This window comes from Polypterus senegalus, chromosome 6 (assembly GCF_016835505.1).
Source record: "Polypterus senegalus isolate Bchr_013 chromosome 6, ASM1683550v1, whole genome shotgun sequence".
In the NCBI taxonomy this organism is placed as follows: domain Eukaryota; kingdom Metazoa; phylum Chordata; class Cladistia; order Polypteriformes; family Polypteridae; genus Polypterus; species Polypterus senegalus.
In genome coordinates, this window is record NC_053159.1 from 81,686,883 (window position 1) to 81,705,141 (window position 18,259).

Below are 18,259 nucleotides of genomic sequence, written 5' to 3' on the forward strand. Positions count from 1 at the left end.
GAAGAAATAACTGACTTGAAGAATATCAAATTTATCCTTTAAGATGTTCTTGCATAATAGCAATTCATTGGTTGTTACACATAATTTTAATTGGATATTTTAACTGAAACTTAAAAATGGCATAATTGTTGGATTGTTACATTGGTCATTCAAGTTCAACTAAACCACACCCCCACCCGCCATAAAAAAAAAAAAATCTTAAAATTGCTATAACATTTTACAACAAATATTTAACACACAGTAGACACATTTGTCCTCATTGAACCTCTAGACTGATGGCAAAGTAGTTTTTTCAAACACAGTGCATCTAATGTGCTTGTCCATATAGAATGGTCATTACACTAGTGATTGAAGGCAAATCTAAACAGTTTTAACTAAAAGTGTATTTTATTATTGAAATGAACTGGAACATTCCATATACACTCAAGATGAATATTAGAAATACAATAGGCTGTAGTGATTTAGACTTCATGTATCATTTTCAGACCAAATATTCCTAAAATATTTGTGTTGCAAATGAAAGTGCAGGAAGCATTATGTTTACAGTCTTCAAAATATTAATCCTTCTTACATAATGGTCTCAGCTTATCATTAACAGTAGAAAAACAAATCAAATCAAATTAAGTCTGCAAAAAACGTTTTTTTTTTTTTACTAAACATTGCTTCTTGTTCCAGTTATAAAATGTGTAATGAAGACACACAAAACTTTAAAAATGATCTTAAAAAACTCTTATCACATAGCAATAAAACATTCTATTCATGCTGGGTTTTTTACTGTGTGAATTCTGAATAAATGATGTACAGTGATTGGTTTATAAGTTTCAAAACTTATATAGGGACACTTCATACGTTAATTTAAAAAACACAAATGTATTTATCTGATAATGTCCACTCTTAGAAACATTAATTTCAGTAATGTACTTTGTTTAATGAGTCCTGTGCAATGACAAAACCTATTAAAAATACTCTTATTACTTCTGTTACAGACATAATGAGATACATAAACTGGACAAAATACAATAAAAAATAAAAGTGTAATTTCAAATACGTCCTGAGATTAATTATTATTCTGACTCTCCAATTACACGCAATCCACTCATCCTTTGGAAAAAATCAAGCTGTACTAAGAAGAAAGTTGCCCAGAAAATACTGATTTCTCAATGAAACTTTGAGAACAGAAATATTTATCTGTCTGGTCGCTGAAGACAGAAAACTTTGGCTTTTTGATCTCCAGAGGCAGTCACTGCGATTGAAGCATCTCTGAGAGGGGAAAAAAAAAGAAAAAAAGAAGGTTTTATGTCTATCTGCAGATTATTTGAAAAATATATAATATTCAACAGAGACCTTGAATCCAAAAGTTAAATTGCAAAAAAATATGCGAAATAAAAAACTATATAAAAAGTTAATAAAAAGCACAGAGGTGAAACAAAGTTTTTGGAAAGTAGTCCTGTATTGAAGAAAAAAGACAGGCGATTGTGGCATGCAAAACACAACCAGAAAAGAACTATATATAAAAAAAATTGTCTGACATAAAAGTACAAAACATGAAATCTTGAGAGACAAAAGAGGCATTGATAGATCTAATGGTATGCAACATGAAAATGAATCACATCCTAAATGATCAAGAATGTGAAAGGTACAGGATGGAATTTGGTGGGGCAATGGGCAAAATTCAGTAACAACTACTAAACCAGCTGCACATGGGTAAAAACATCCAGTGAGTGAGTATGGAAGGCAAAAGCATGCCCTTTTGAGGGTAATGCAGTGGTCACCTACACTGCACTGGTATCACGGTATCCACCGTCTCCGGCACCTTTTGCATTCCATTATCACAATCTCCAACATCACTGCCAAGACACACATTAATAGTTATAGGGGTTTCCTATTTACCCTTTACTTAGAAAAAGTCTCTGCCCTCTTTCCTGAACCCTCCTGAGGGCTGTGAAATGATGTCCTCACTTTCCATTATCAATGGATGCTGCTGCCACTCAAGCATCTAGCCCTGCCTATCCTGTGACAACCTCACAGACAGCTGCTCTCTTACCTTGCCTGTGATAAGTGGTCTGCGAGCTGCTACAATACAATAATATCCATCCATCCATTTTTTAACCCTCTATATCTTAACACAGGGTCATGGGCGTCTGCTGGAGCCAATCCCAGCCAACACAGGGCGCAACGTAGGAACAAATCCCGGGCGGGGCGCAAGCCCACCACAGATAACACAATAATTTTTTTGAAATTTTGTTTTGAAATGCCCCCAAATTTTGGATTTTCCAAAGTTCATTACTTGGCTCAGTGACGTACTAGCAGCACCCATAATTTGCAGCTTGCTTCCTAATCATGCTAGTACTTTATTTTTTTCTGAAAGCATTTGTTGTTTCTGGACATACAGCCTTAGTATCTAATCAGGTGATATAAGGCAATTAAATTTTACCACACAGATTTGAATTATTCTTGTTGTTAATAAGGTTTGTCAGTTTAAACTCAATATAACAGAATCGCTAACATCCTTATAAACCATCTCAATAGTGAAAAATGGAACTTGATAGGGAGGGAACTATAAAAACTTCCCAGCTGTGGTATGTGAGAAACAAACAAAACCTGCACACCACACATAAGTTTCTACAGGACATAAATGGCAGTTGTAAATAGCATAATCTGGACATTATTAACCAAGCGGCAGAAGTAACATGGTGAAAGTGTCCAAATCTTTTAGTAAATGGTCCCCTAAGCATTTCAGAGAAAACTTGAGGTCTGATAACAGACTCAATCATGGAATGGAAAAAGTTATGGATAGAGGATCTTATCAGTTGTGAATAGTGTGGCAGCAATGAGGTTTTAAATCCATGCAAAGTAGATTCACGTGCTAGTGCCAATTATCTTCTCTAGTCCACCAATATGCTTATTGTTTGTTTCTGACTAATTGCTGAACTTATCCTACACTCAGAAAAACTTCATAGCAGCAAGAAGCTCATCAGAATGAAATATCGTTATGATCATCAATATGTGTTTAACTGTCCTCATGGAGTAACACAATTTTTTAAATGTCAGAAAAGGTTAGTCATAGTTTTAAAACAGCAAATGGTCATACATGTGCATTTATACCAGGACTAAATTACTCAGTTACTTTTTCACCATTAATTAACTCTTCTGTGATTTAGTTCATATGCACAAGAAACTTAAATGATTTTAAAAGCTAATCTCGGTCACTAGAATTACTGTATAAAATACAATATTACTTTTGTTTTACTGTATATACTTACTTGCTAAGGGCAAAATCGAGAATTTCTGCTGTGTGTCCAAGGTAGTCCATAACCAAGTTTCCTGTGCGAGCATCCCATATTCGTATTGATCCATCCAGACTACAGGTGTAGACTAGACATGAATTATCTTCCCACTGCAAATGCACAATGCCTGCCTGATGTAAACAACAAAGAAATGCAAACGTAGACTTAAAAGGCAAGGCTGGTTCCAGGACAATATTTGATTTTTACTTCATTCAATGACAGACAAGACAATTACACATTTTATTTAGCGGCCTGTTCTGCTCCTATTAGTTCCCTTGTTGGTCCATATGCCTTCTCCAATAATTCTTCTAGCTCTAGTCTTAATGTCAACTAAAAACCCATTATAGGAAATAATTTTCCGTTGCTATGCACTATATTAGCACCATAATGACAGATCATAGTCTAACTTAACTGCTATTGCAAGCTGCCCTAACATTCTAATACACCTGTGCTGTCCTGAGACCATAAATGTGACTTTACTAAATATTACAGAACTAGCAAAATACCTGCGCTTTGCAGCGGAGAAGTAGTGTGTTAAAGAAGTTATGAAAAAAAAAGGTAACGTTTTAAAAAAAATGGAACGTGACTGTCAATGTAATTGTCGTAGGCTTATTTTAGTATTGAGAATGATGAGTATGATTGTAAATGTTGTTTATGAGAAATACACATTTTTAGGATGTAAAGATCTCTTTGTAAACAACGCTTGCAGTTCTGCCCTCAGGCTGTAAAATGTCTGCTGAGCTTACTCTTGAGCATGCAACGTACAGTTGGCCATGTGAGAAGCAATCTTGTGTCAAGTCAATGCCGACCTTTTTTAGAGTCTGGCCCTGTGACTCATTTATTGTCATATCGAAGCAGACCCTTACTTGAAATTGGAGGTGTTTGAACTGGAATGGGAGGTCAGAGGGTATGAGAGGGATGCGAGGAATAAATATATAGTCTTCTCTGAGCATGTTTCAGTGAAGACAGTTGTCTCAATGAGGTTCTTGTGCAGAGATTCGATCTAAAGTCTGGTGCCATTACAAAGTTTTAGTGGTTGTAAGTTTCATAGTAAAGAGGTGGAGTAAACGAAAAGGCAGGAGTCACCAGCAGGAAGAAGTGAAGCAAGGCAAACAATAACAGGCTTGAAGCGGTGGAGTAAAGAAGAAGGGAGCAGTGAGCACGAACAGCTGAGGACAGTATGGAAGTGAGTGAGGAGGCACATGAGCACGGGAGGTCGTTAATGTATATAGGCTGGGAGCCAACCACGTGGTAGGTGTGTGAACAGCGGCCATGTGGAAAAAGGAAGGGGGACCGGGGGTGGCACTTGTGTCTGAGTGTCTAATTTATGTGTATTTAGTTGTAATATAGATTAAGTACATGTGAATATATTTGCGCCGTTTATAAATAAGAGATTCTTTGCGTTTCTTTACCTTGCTTTCTTGCATTCTTTCATTTTCAGCAGAGTCTCTATGAAGTTGTGAATTTGCCTGCGAGTATATTTAAGGAACTGTCGCCGAGCCGGTGAGATTGCTTCTTTACATGTAAATTAAGTAAACACGTCCACGGCGCACATCAGGATTGGTTGCCGAATTCACTTCAGACTTCCCAGGCCGTGTGATTATAAACTTTTAAAAGAAAGTTCAGATAAAGGACTGGGGAACGTGTGGGGACTGTGTGCGTCTGGGTGTCCAATTTATATGTGTATATAGTTGTAATATAGGTTAAGTACATGTGAATATATTTGCGCCGTTTATAAATAAGAGATTAGTGCTGCTGACGGATGGCCTTATATGGGCAGGCAGTCAATTAAATGGGAGGCGTGGGGATGCAACTCCGCCTCACACGGCGACCGAGCTGAAGGCTATGGCTGTATATATGTACGTAAGTAGTATTCAGTTATGACCGTTACATGTAGAATTTTGAAACGAAACCTGCTTAACTTTTGTAAGTAACCTGTGAGGAATGAGCCTGCCAAATTTCAGCCTTCTACCTACACGGGAATATTTAGCGGCAGCGTGTCTATGAACGTGGATTTTTCTGTGAGTATTTGGCGGAGCGTCACAAAGTTGTTTTCGTCTAGCTGCATCAGAGAATGTAACACGACGTCTGACACGCCTTCATTTTATGGTTTTCTCACAGCTTGGATTGCTGCTGTCATAATCGGTTCGAGTTTCATGGTTTGTTTCAATTACATTAGTATTTGCAGGACTTGAAGTGACATTCAGCATCTGTCAAGCGTTGTAAGCATACAGCCGGCTTCATCAATAACTTCGCATCCAGCTTTTGAGAATGAATGAAACATTCATAAATATCAAAGTGTCCACTACTCAAATCGTTATGTGTAAATCTAAGATGTTTAAGAGGCATTGTGATTTTCCAAAGATGTAAAATATTTGGCCATTTCGGTACAGTTGAAAGCAACAACCGAACAATTCAGCAGCAGCCATCAACTCACACGTAGAAGCATAGGTGAAGGGCTTAAGCATTTCACTGTTATGGTGCCCCTGTGTAGTATAATTATCTCCTGTACCGTCATCAATCTACACCTTGAACCTGTCCCAGTCATTCAATACATAAGACACAGTATTCCTCTGGATATCAAGATTGAGGCTGATATGTCAGTGCAATATGTAACACAGAGAATGGAAAAGGCAGGCGGCATCTCTGGGCATGGAAACCACTCACACCTCGATAGACATCTCACCACCCAAATCGCTACTCGTGAATCCAAGATGTTTAACAGGCATTCCCAGTATTAACTTGTGGATTTGTCTGCGAATATTTAGCGGCAGCAAGCCTATGAATTTGTGGATTTTTCTGCGAGTATTTGGTGGCAGCGTCACAAAGTTGTTTTCTTCTAGCTGCATCAGAAAATGTAGCACAACGTCTGACATGCCTTCTTTTTACTGTTTTCTCACAGCTTGGATTGCTGCTGATGGATGGCCTTATATTGGCAGGCAGTCAAAGTTGCATCCCCCATCACCACGCCTCACACGGCGACTGAGCTGCAGGCTATGGACTTATATATGTACGTAAGTAGGATTCAATTATGACCGTTACGTGTTGAATTTCGAAATGAAACCTGCTTAACTGTTGTAAGTTAGCTGTAAGGAATGAGCCTGCCAAATTTCAGCCTTCTACCTACATGAGAAGTTGGAGAATTAGTGATGAGTGAGTTAGTCAGTCAGTCAGTCAGTCAGTGAGGGCTTTGCCTTTTATTAGTATAGATAATACACTAATTTAGTGCTTGCCCTAACACAGCCAGCAATGTTGACAGTAAGGAGGAATATTCAAATGCTAACATGAGAGCTGTAGCCGACATAGTGGTCCCTGAAAAAAAAAATAAAAAATCAGAAATATTCCAGTACTAAAATATTTTGGAAAACTCAGAGTGTCTGATCTTAGGAGAAAATGGTGTACAGCTAAGTGTAAATGAAGGAAAACTAAATTAACAATCCACTATAAAATATTAAAGGCATATGCAGCAGAGTACAAAAAAGTAGCCCATCTTGAGAGGTAATCTTATTTTTCTAAAATGTAAATGATGATGCAGGAAACCCAAGGACTTTATTTTGAAATACTGATAGAACCAAGTTTAGAAGTTTATCAATGAAATGCCTCCTGAAAACATCTAGCAAAACCAGTAAGTCTTTTCCTGAATTTTAAACACAAAATAAACAATATTAGATAAATAAAATACATTCCTCCAAAATTGATCCTGATGAACCTCAGCACACCATTTCTAGCAAGTTAAATTCCTTCACTGTGGAGAACAATTTCTCATTTAAAACTCTCCATTCATGTCCTTGACCCAGTCCCTACAGGCTTTTTCAAAGATCTCCAATGTGCTAATGGATAGAATACTTGACATAGTTAACTTGACATTAGATATGGGGGTCTTCCAAGATTGTCTGAAGGCTGCAAGTTGTTAAGCCTCTCCTCAAGTAAAGGTAATCAAGGCTCCTACGTCTTTGACAACTCTGACAATAGACCTATTTCTAACCTGCTTTTTTGAATAAACATTCTATTCTTTGCAAGTTTCAGTCAGGTTTTGAACAAATTAAAAGTACAGAAACTGTACTGTCTAAAGTAGTAAATGACATGAGGGTTAATGCTGGCATTGGTACCGTATCTGTTCTTGTTCTCCCAGACCCGAGTTCAAAGTTTTGGGCCCTACACAATAGTATTTTTATAAAATTGCCTTAGTCAAAGACTGGGTCTCACTGGTAGTGCCTTAACTTATTTAAGAGGTAGAAAATTCTTTATCTGAGGTGACTGTAGTTTGCTGATCCCTGATACTGTATGTGGTGTACCAGAAGGATCTATTCTGGGCCCACAGTTATTTTCAACCTACATGGTCCCATTTGGCCACATTATATCGAAACACAAGGTGGACTACCACAGTTATACAGATGACACGCAACTTCACTCATCTATAGCATGCCACAAACCTTGCACTTTGGGACATGATCCAATATCTTACTTGTATTTCTGTTTGGATGAGTAGTAGTTTAGCCAAGCTAAAGAATGAAAAAAGCTGAAATCTTAGCTGTTGGTAAAATGGAAACAATGAGGGTATCAGAAATAATTTTTGATCCCTTAACAGCAAAAGTTAAGGCAGAAATAAACAATTTAGGTCAAAGGATGGACTCTGATCTAAACTTTAAACGACAAATTAACAATATTATTAAGACTGCATTTTTCATTTAAGGAATATTGCAAAGTTAGACCTCTTGTAACACTGCAAGATGCTATGAATGTTTTTTTTTCTGTCATCCCTGGTCATCTAAACTTATATCACTGGTCTCAACTGATTCTACATAGATGGGCTCTGCTTTTCTATTAATTACATATACATATACATATATACATACAGTGGTGTGAAAAGCTATTTGCCCCCTTCCTGATTTCTTATTCTTTTGCATGTTTGTCACACAAAATGTTTCTGATCATCAAACACATTTAACCATTATTCAAATATAACACAAGTAAACACAAAATGCAGTTTTTAAATGATGGTTTTTATTATTTAGGGAGAAAAAAAATCCAAACCTACATGGCCCTGTGTGAAAAAGTAATTGCCCCCTGAACCTAATAACTGGTTGAGCCACCCTTAGCAGCAATAACTGCAATCAAGCGTTTGCGATAACTTGCAATGAGTCTTTTACAGCACTCTGGAGGAATTTTGGCTCACTCATCTTTGCAGAATTGTTGTAATTCAGCTTTATTTGAGGGTTTTCCAGCATGAACTGCCTTTTTAAGGTCATGCCATAGCATCTCAATTGGATTCAGGTCAGGACTTTGACTAGGCCACTCCAAAGTCTTCATTTTGTTTTTCTTCAGCCGTTCAGAGGTGGATTTGCTGGTGTGTTTTGGGTCATTGTCCTGTTGCAGCACCCAAGATCGCTTCAGCTTGAGTTGACAAACAGATGGCCGGACATTCTCCTTCAGGATTTTTTGGTAGACAGTAGAATTCATGGTTCCATCTATCACAGCAAGCCTTCCAGGTCCTGAAGCAGCAAAACAACCCCAGACCATCACACTACCACCACCATATTTTACTGTTGGTATGATGTTCTTTTTCTGAAATGCTGTGTTCCTTTTACCCCAGATGTAACGGGACATTTGCCTTCCAAAAAGTTCAACTTTTGTCTCATCAGTCCACAAGGTATTTTCCCAAAAGTCTTGGCAATCATTGAGATGTTTCTTAGCAAAATTGAGACGAGCCCTAATGTTCTTTTGCTTAACAGTGGTTTTGCGTCTTGGAAATCTGCCATGCAGGCCGTTTTGCCCAGTCTCTTTCTTATGGTGGAGTCGTGAACACTGACCTTAATTGAGGCAAGTGAGGCCTGCAGTTCTTTAGACGTTGTCCTGGGGTCTTTTGTGCCCTCTCGGAGGAGTTTTCTCTGCGCTCTTGGGGTAATTTTGGTCGGCCGGCCACTCCTGGGAAGGTTCACCACTGTTCCATGTTTTTGCCATTTGTAGATAATGGCTCTCACTGTGGTTAGCTGGAGTCCCAAAGCTTTAGAAATGGCTTTATAACCTTTACCAGAGTGATAGATCTCAATTACTTCTGTTCTCATTTGTTCCTGAATTTCTTTGGATCTTGGCATGATGTCTAGCTTTTGAGGTGATTTCTTGATTGAAACAGGTGTGGCAGTAATCAGGCCTGGGGGTGGCTACGGAAATTAAACTCAGGTGTGATACACCACAGTCAGGTTATTTTTTAACAAGGGGGCAATTACTTTTTCACACAGGGCCATGTAGGTTTGGATTTTTTTCTCCCTAAATAATAAAAACCATCATTTAAAAACTGCATTTTGTGTTTACTTGTGTTATATTTAAATAATGGTTAAATGTGTTTGATGATCAGAAACATTTTGTGTGACAAACATGCAAAAGAATAAGAAATCAGGAAGGGGGCAAATAGTTTTTCACACCACTGTATATACATACATACACTACATACATACATACATACATACATACACACATACACACATATATACAGTGGTACCTCGGTATACGTCTGCTTTGGAATAAGTCCAACTTGGTATACGTTCTGTTTAGAGGCGAAATATTTTGCTTGGTATACGACTCGTGTGCTATAACAACACGTGTGGTATACCGGGCGCGCGCCTTCAAAAAAAAAGGGCCAAGTTTTAACCTGTACAGTAATCCCTCACTATATCGCGCTTCGACTTTCGCAGCTTCACTCTATCGTGGATTTTATATGAAAGCATAACTAAATATAGAACACGGATTTTTCGCTGCTTCGCAGGTTCTGTGGACAATGTGTCTTTTTACTTCTTGTACATGCTTCCTCAGTTGGTTTGCCCAGTTGATTTCATACAAGGGACGCTATTGGCGGATGACTGAGAAGCTAACCAATCAGAGCACGCAGTTAAGTTCCTGCGTGCTGAATGCAGTGTTAACCAGGAAGTCTCATCTCGCTCATTCAGCATCAACGTGTTTCGCTGTGTAAAGAGTTAACTTTTGTGCTCTTTTGTGTTTATCTTTGTGCATAGTCAAGCCCTTCATTATGGCTCCAAACGATCTGCTACTGCTTCAGGGGCCGTGCCCAAGTGCAAACGGAAGATGTTAACAATTGCCGAAAAGGTAAACGTTTTGGATTTGTTGAAGGCTACGATTCTTTTTATTTAAAAAGTAGGAAAGGAATATAAGATCTACGGCCGCAGTGTCCTTTTAACCAGGGTGCAAAACGAGTTGTATGTGGATGTAATAAGGCAGTAGTCTGGATGGAATCTGCTTTAGGGATTTGGATTGAAGACTGCCAGAAGAAGAACAACGGCAGTGCTTCACAATCGCCTGAAGAGGCTCCTTTGGAAGAGCTGTAACGCTCTCCTTTGTTGTGCAGTAAAATTAAACTCATTGTTATCGGAAAAGTCATTTTCATTTATTTCATCTAATTGCTTTTGTATTTATGTATTTTAGTATTAAGCAGTGTTTGAATTATTTTATACAACCCTATCAATGTATAATATGCCAATAACAATAGGATTTTTTTTCATGGGAACGAATTAATCATTTTCTCATTATTTCTTATGGGAAAAATTTGTTTGGTAAAAGTCCTGTTTGGTATAAGTCCAAGGATCTGGAACGGATTAAGGACGTATACCAAGGTACCACTGTGTATGTATATGTATATGTATATATATATATACTGCTCAAAAGAATTAAAGGGAACACTTTTTAATCAGAGTATAGCATAAAGTCAATGAAACTTATGGGATATTAATCTGGTCAGTTAAGTAGCAGAGGGGTTGTTAATCAGTTTCAGCTGCTGTGGTGTTAATGAAATTAACAACAGATGCACTAGAGGGGCAACAATGAGATGACCCCCAAAACAGGAATGGTTTAACAGGTGGAGGCCACTGACATTTTTCCCTCCTCATCTTTTCTGACTGTTTCTTCACTAGTTTTGCATTTGGCTACAGTCAGTGTTACTACTGGTAGCATGAGGCGATACCTGGACCCTACAGAGGTTGCACAGGTAGTCCAACTTCTCCAGGATGGCACATCAATACGTGTCATTGCCAGAAGGTTTGTTGTGTCTCCCGGCACAGTCTCAAGGGCATGGAGGAGATTCTAGGAGACAAGCAGTTACTCTAGGAGAGCTGGAGAGGGCCATAGAAGGTCCATAACCCATCAGCAGGACCAGTATCTGCTCCTTTGGGCAAGGAGGAACAGGATGAGCACTGCCAGAGCCCTACAAAATGACCTCCAGCAGGCCACTGGTGTGAATGTCTCTGACCAAACAACCAGAAAGACTTCATGAGGGTGACCCAAGGGCCCCATGTCCTCTAATGGGCCCTGAGCTCACTGCCCAGCAGCATGCAGCTCGATTGGCATTCGCCATAGAATACCAGAATTGGCAGATGCACCACTGGTGCCCTGTGCTTTTACAGATGAGAGCAGGTTCACCCTGAGCACGTGACAGAAGTGAAAGGGTCTGGAGAAGCCATGGAGAACATTATGCTGCCTGTAACATCATTCAGCATGAGCAGTTTGGTGGTGGGTTAATGATTGTCTGGGGAGGCATATCCATGGAGGGTCACACAGACCGCTACAGGCTTGAAAAAGGCACCTTGGCTGCCATTAAGTATCAGGATGAAATCCTTGGACCCATTGTCAGACCCTATGCTGGTACAGTGGCTCCTGGTGCACGACAATTCCTGGCCTCATGTGGTGAGAGTATGCAGGCAGTTCCTGGAGGATGAAGGAATTGATACCATTGACTGGCCACCACACTTTCCTGACCTAAATCCAATAGAACACCTCTGGTACATTATGTTTTGGTCCATCCAATGCCACCAGGTTGCACCTCAGACTGTCCAGGAGCTCAGTGATGCCCAGGTCCAGATCTGGGAGGAGATCCCCCACAACACCATCTGTCATCTTATTAGAAGCATGCACCGATGTTGTCAGGCATGTATACAAGAACACAGGGGCCATACAAAGTGCTGCGTACAATTTTGAGTTGCTGCAATTAAATTTTGGCAAAATGGACTAGCCTGCCACATAATTTTTTCACTCTGATTTTTGGGGCGTCTTTGAAATCAGGGCTCTGTAGGTTGATCATTTTCATTTCCATCAAACAATGTGGCATCCTTTCATTCCTAACACATTACCCAGTCTATATCAGTATAGATATCCAGAGGATTTCTTTTTCCCATTGAGATCTGATGTGTTTTCAAAGTGTTCCTTTAATTTTTTTGAGCAATTATATATATATACTATATATATATACCCACTCTGAGGTCAAGAGCGCTCTGGAGTAGGTTTTCATCCAGGATGTCCTTGTACATTGCTGCAGTCATCTTTCCCTTCATCCTGACTAGTCTCCCAGTTCCTGCCGCTGAAAAACATCCCCACAGCACGATGCTGCCACCACCATGCTTCACTGTAGGGATGGTATTGGCCTGGTTATGAGCGGTGGCTGGTTTCCTCCAAACGTGATGCCTGGCATTCACACCAAAGAGTTCAATCTTTGTCTCATCAGACCAGAGAATTTTGTGTCTGAGAGTCCTTCAGGTGCCTTTTGGCAAACTCCAGGCGGGCTGCCATGTGCCTTTTACTAAGAAGTGGCTTCCGTCTGGCCAATCTACCATACAGGCCTGATTGGTGGATTGCTGCTGAGATGGTTGTCCTTCTGGAAGGTTCTCCTCTCTCCACAGAGGACCTCCGGAGCTCTGACAGAGTGACCATCGGGTTCTTGGTCACCTCCCTGACTAAGGCCCTTCTCCCCGATCACTCAGTTTAGATGGCCGGCCAGCTCTAGGAAGAGTCCTGGTGGTTTCGAACTTCTTCCACTTACGGATGATTGAGGCCACTGTGCTCATTGGGACCTTCAAAGAAGCAGAAATTTTTCTGTAACCTTCCCCAGATTTGTGCCTCGAGACAATCCTGTCTTGGAGGTCTACAGACAATTCCTTTGACTTCATGCTTGGTTTGTGCTCTGACATGAACTGTCAACTGTGGGACCTTATATAGACAGGTGTGTGCCTTTCCAAATCATGTCCAATCAACTGAATTTACCACAGGTGGACTCCAATTAAGCTGCAGAAACATCTCAAAAATGATCAGGGGAAACAGGATGAACCTGAGCTCAATTTTGAGCTTCATGGCAAAGGCTGTGAATACTTATGTACATGTGATTTCTCAGTTTTTTTATTTTTAATAAATTTGCAAAAACCTCAAGTAAACTTTTTTCACGTTGTCATTATGGGGTGTTGTGTGTAGAATTCTGAGGAAAAAAATGAATGTAATCCATTTTGGAATAAGGCTGTAACATAACAAAATGTGGAAAAAGTGATGCGCTGTGAATACTTTCCGGATGCACTGTACATCATGTGCACTACAAAAATAAATGTTGTACTCCTAAGAGGTTCTTCGTGAAGAATGAACCATGCTGGTAAATGAGTAAGTGCTACCTTCTCAATATTAAACAAAAAAATATTCATAAGTTTTGCAGTAACAGGAATACTATTCAGTCCTTACAGATGAGACATCATGTGATTCTTTTGGTACAACATTCCAGAAGGACCTTTCCAGTACCTCGCAGAATCCATACATAGACAAATGCACGCTGCTCTAAAGGCCAAAGTGGCCAAAACAAGCTATTAGACATTTGTATCTAACAAACTAGTGTATTTATTTGACTGAAGTTTTTCAGTTTATGAAGCATGATCATCCCTGCATTTTAGTGTATTTAAAAATTAACGAGTAGTTAAAATGTGTTTAAAAGTATACTCCAAACCAAACCCCAATTTGTATACATATAATTTAAAACAAACTAAATGTATGTAATAAATGTAAATTATTGCATTGGAAATGATGAGCCATTCATAAACAAAATGACAGAAACTCCTATTACCTCATGTTGACATTTATTTCTCAGAGTCTGCGTAGGAAGATCAAAAATGGCCAAGGTCCCATCCAGATATGCAACAGCAATCAGAGGCAACCTTAAAAGAAAACACATTTATAAATATTTTTTAAAGAAATACTTTTAAGTGTACAAAAGTTTTTCCATTCCTTCATTTATAAACTTTATCGTCACTTAAATCCAGCTCTGTAAATATTTTGCATTGTCTCATCTGTAATATTTGCAAGATGCTGAGTCAGATCTCAGTGAGTTCTCTTAAAAGCACGGTGGTGAAATCAGCAAAGATCATTTCTTTTTACTAGATAAACTTCATGTTAGTCCTCCATTACGTTTCATACATACTATTCCTTTTTGGCTTAAAAGACTGTTTATGCCAGCAACAGAAACACTGAAGTATTAAAATTGCAAAAAAAAAAAAAAAAACCACACCAAAAGAAAAACACCTTATATGTATGGTGAGCCCAATAGGACAAAACAAAATCAAAAAATATAAAAACAAAAACTGTAAACAAAGAGAACTTGCACATTTTTTACACTTAATGTATTTTAACAGTAAATTATAAACTATACTGCATTAACACACATAAACATAAATTAGGCAAGACCAAGTTTAATAAATAACATACAAAAATCAAAAGAATATGAGGTCCATAAATTTATAATTGAGATCTGGCCAGCTGACAATGGAAGAAAGGAAAACCAAAAAAAAAAAAAAAAATCAGTCAACAGAATCATTATTTGAGAAAATTAATTTGTGTGATTCACTATTGATTTCACAGACAAACTCAACAATTTATTATATGCCCAAATAAGCAGGATTGGTACCATAAAACGATCTAAAGAAAGGAAATGGAACAAATTAGTGTCAGCAATAGTTGATAAGGACTACCAGTATTTTCATTTACATGCAAATGGTTGGCAAACAGAGTTAACAATATGACGAACTAAAACAGTAGCATGAATTAGGGTTAACTAGACTAAACAATTAAGTCTGGAGCCTGAGACTGGAAAGGATTTTTTTTTTTTTTTGTTTTAACAACTATGCTTATCATTCCATAGCTTTGCAGCTCTGTAGCTAAAAGCCTGACTTTACAAGATATATCTTTTATCCTTGGAGCCTCTGGTATGTATGCATTTATTAACTTTTCTTAAAAAAACAATGTCTAGGCCAATTAATGCTGTACATATTAGGAGTAAGATTTTGAGGTCATCTCTAAAAACTTAACTGGAGATGGTGTAAAAACCTAAGAACAGAACATATGAGGTATTTCCTTTCCAGTTTAGTAAGTTTCCTTTGTCCTACATTTTCAATTACATGAAATTTACAAATGGAACAATTACAACAGACTGTGAAAAACAAATTGCAAATGTATGAATGATTCCCTGCAGTAAAATAACAAAACATTTATATTCTCTTATTTTTATAAAGGAAAACAGACAGATTTTAGATAGCGTTGTGATTCACAGACTATACATAGTTCAGACTTTAACACAAATGTATGTACCATTAAAGATGCAAACTGGATTTTTAGACTTCATAGACACCTGTCAAATTATCTAAAGAGACAGAGTCAATTAAATTTTCAGTATATTTAATGACTATCAGACTGTAATGTTGTCCTTCTCACCAAACCTGTAAAGCTGTCTTTACTGTCATCAAAAAAAAAACTAGGCTGAACATACTGCAGCACACAAAACAAGCCAGCATGTCCTTAGTATCAAGCATATACATGCTGGACATGTCTTGGTTATCTGCGTACTTGTGAAATGCTCATGATTAGTAGACTACTTGTTATGCACAAGTTTTATCCTCAATTTTTCAAGCTTGCAGTTTGAGTTTTTGAAGCTGTACTGCTCCCTGTTTAGACGGTAACAATAGTTTATAGCAGTACAGCATTTTCCAAGCTGCATCTTATGGTTTTTACATTCTAATACTGCTAGCATTTCGATTTTGTCAATATTTGGCAGATATCTTATAAAGACTCTATCACAGTGCTAATTTTTCTTACCTAATTCATTATTCATTTTCCAGAGGATGTTCCCCTTATAGTCCTGCTGGAGATGAGTTTGCAATATGCAATTATTAAGGTAAAACCATATTAAGTATTTACATGCAGCATCCAGTTTGGCATTACATGTTAAAAGATTTCTACTGTATGTGGTTTGTGATGTGTTCTGATCTGTGTCATAGTCATACTTATGGGTTATATCAAAAATATTAAACTGTATTCGAATGTAGGTTAAAAATACGGGTTGCTCCTTGGGTACCGCTGGTTTGACTTTGTTTTGAACAAGCAGTTGCTCACGGCGTCCTAAATGAGGCATATTACCTGTATTATGAGGGAGTATCCATTATGGCACTACAGCCATGGGGTGCGGTTCCCTAAGGGTGATCCGGCTCGCAGGATCCTCATTATTGAGCACTTGCGTAGCAAGACAAGGCCAAGGGGACACCCACATAACACCTGGCTGCAGTAGGTAGAAATGCATTTCCGTTGGTACAGAGCGACTGGACAGCATTATCTGCCTTGGAGGTTGCCAAACGGAATGCTCCCCAACCTGACCTGACATGATACATTTAAATGTAACTGAAGAACAGATATCGCCTTAGTCAATGGGTGGGCCTCTTTGGCAGTGTATTAAATTAGTTTGAATCCTAGCTGGCAAGTAGAAAATTCTTTGTTAGTTGTGGTAATTATACTTCTAAGACATGTAATATTCTATATGGTGTTCTACAAAGCTCCATCCTGGGTCTGCTGCTCTTTTCGATTTACATGCTTCCCTTAGGTCAGATTATCTTGGGGCATAATGTGACCTACCACAGCTATGCTGATGACACACAGCTGTATTTATCAATAGCGCCTGACGACCCTGATACTCTTGATTCACTGACACAATGTCTTACTTATGTTTCTAAATGGATGACTAGTAATTTTCTCAAACTAAATAAGGAGAAAACAGGAATTTTAGTGAATGGCAAAAATGGATATAATGGGGTTATTAGAAATAAACTTGATGCATTAGGATTAAAAGTCAAGACGAAGGTAAAGAATATGGGGGTAACTATTGACTCTGACCTAAATTTTAAATCACATATTAATCAGATTACTAGGACAGCATTTTTTCACCTAAGAAATATAGCAAAAGTTAGACCTCTTATAACACTGCAAGATGCTGAGAAATTAGTTCATGCTTTTTGTTTTCAGTCGGCTAGATTACTGTAACGCATTCCTCTCAGGACTACCCAGAAAAGACATGAATCGATTGCAACTAGTGCAGAATACAGCTGCTAGAATCTTAACTAGGAAAAGAAAATCCGAGCACATCTCTCCAGTTTTGATGTCACCACATTGGTTACCTGTGTCATTTAAAATTGACTTTAAAATACTACTTATAGTTTACAAAGCCTTAAACAATCTCGCTCCATCTTATATTTCAGAATGTCTTTCACCTTACACTCCAAATCATAACCTTAGATCTTCAAATTAGCATCCGTTTATTATTCCGAAAGCTAAATTTAAAAGAAGTGGTGAGGCGACCTTCTGCTGTTATGCATCTAAAATCTGGAATAGCTTGCCAATAGGAATTCACCGGGCTAATACGGTGAAGCACTTCAGAAAACTGCTAAAAACTCGTTATTTTCAAGGCTTTTTCATTGCTTCATTTAAGTTTAATCCTGATACTCTGTATATACATTTACAGTAGTTATCAATATAATTCCTGATGGCTCCATAATCCGTACTAACCCCTACTTTCTCTTCTGTTCTGTTCTTTTTCCGGTTTTCTGTGGTGGCGATCTGCGCCACCACCATCTAATCAAAGCACAGTGATGTCCGTACATTCATGAATTAAAGGCCATCATCATCAAATTCTTCCATTAGAATTCTGAATACAATCAGGACTGATTGAGATCATTTATGTTAGGTAGAATGCCTAGAGGGGGCTGGACGGTCTCGTCTAGGAACCCCTGCAGATTTTATTTTTTTCTGCAGCCGTCTGGAGTTTTGTTTTTTTTGTTTTTTCTGTCCTCCCTGGCCATCAGACCTTATTTTTATTCTATGTCAATTAGTGTTCCCTAATT

At 38.3% G+C, this 18,259-nt stretch overlaps 1 protein-coding gene across 1 annotated transcript in view; it reads right to left on the bottom strand.

Moving 5' to 3' along the window:
- Positions 1-368: 368 nt before the first annotated feature.
- Positions 369-18,259, bottom strand: part of LOC120531213 (angio-associated, migratory cell protein) — a 64,023-nt gene continuing 46,132 nt past the window's right edge. Inside the window, exons 9-11 of the mRNA XM_039756423.1 lie at positions 14,167-14,257; positions 3,264-3,418; positions 369-1,260 (exon numbers count right to left, since the gene is read on the bottom strand). Coding sequence (XP_039612357.1) covers positions 1,185-1,260; positions 3,264-3,418; positions 14,167-14,257 — 322 coding nt within the window. The 3' untranslated portion in view covers positions 369-1,184. The remainder of the gene's footprint in view (positions 1,261-3,263; positions 3,419-14,166; positions 14,258-18,259) is intronic.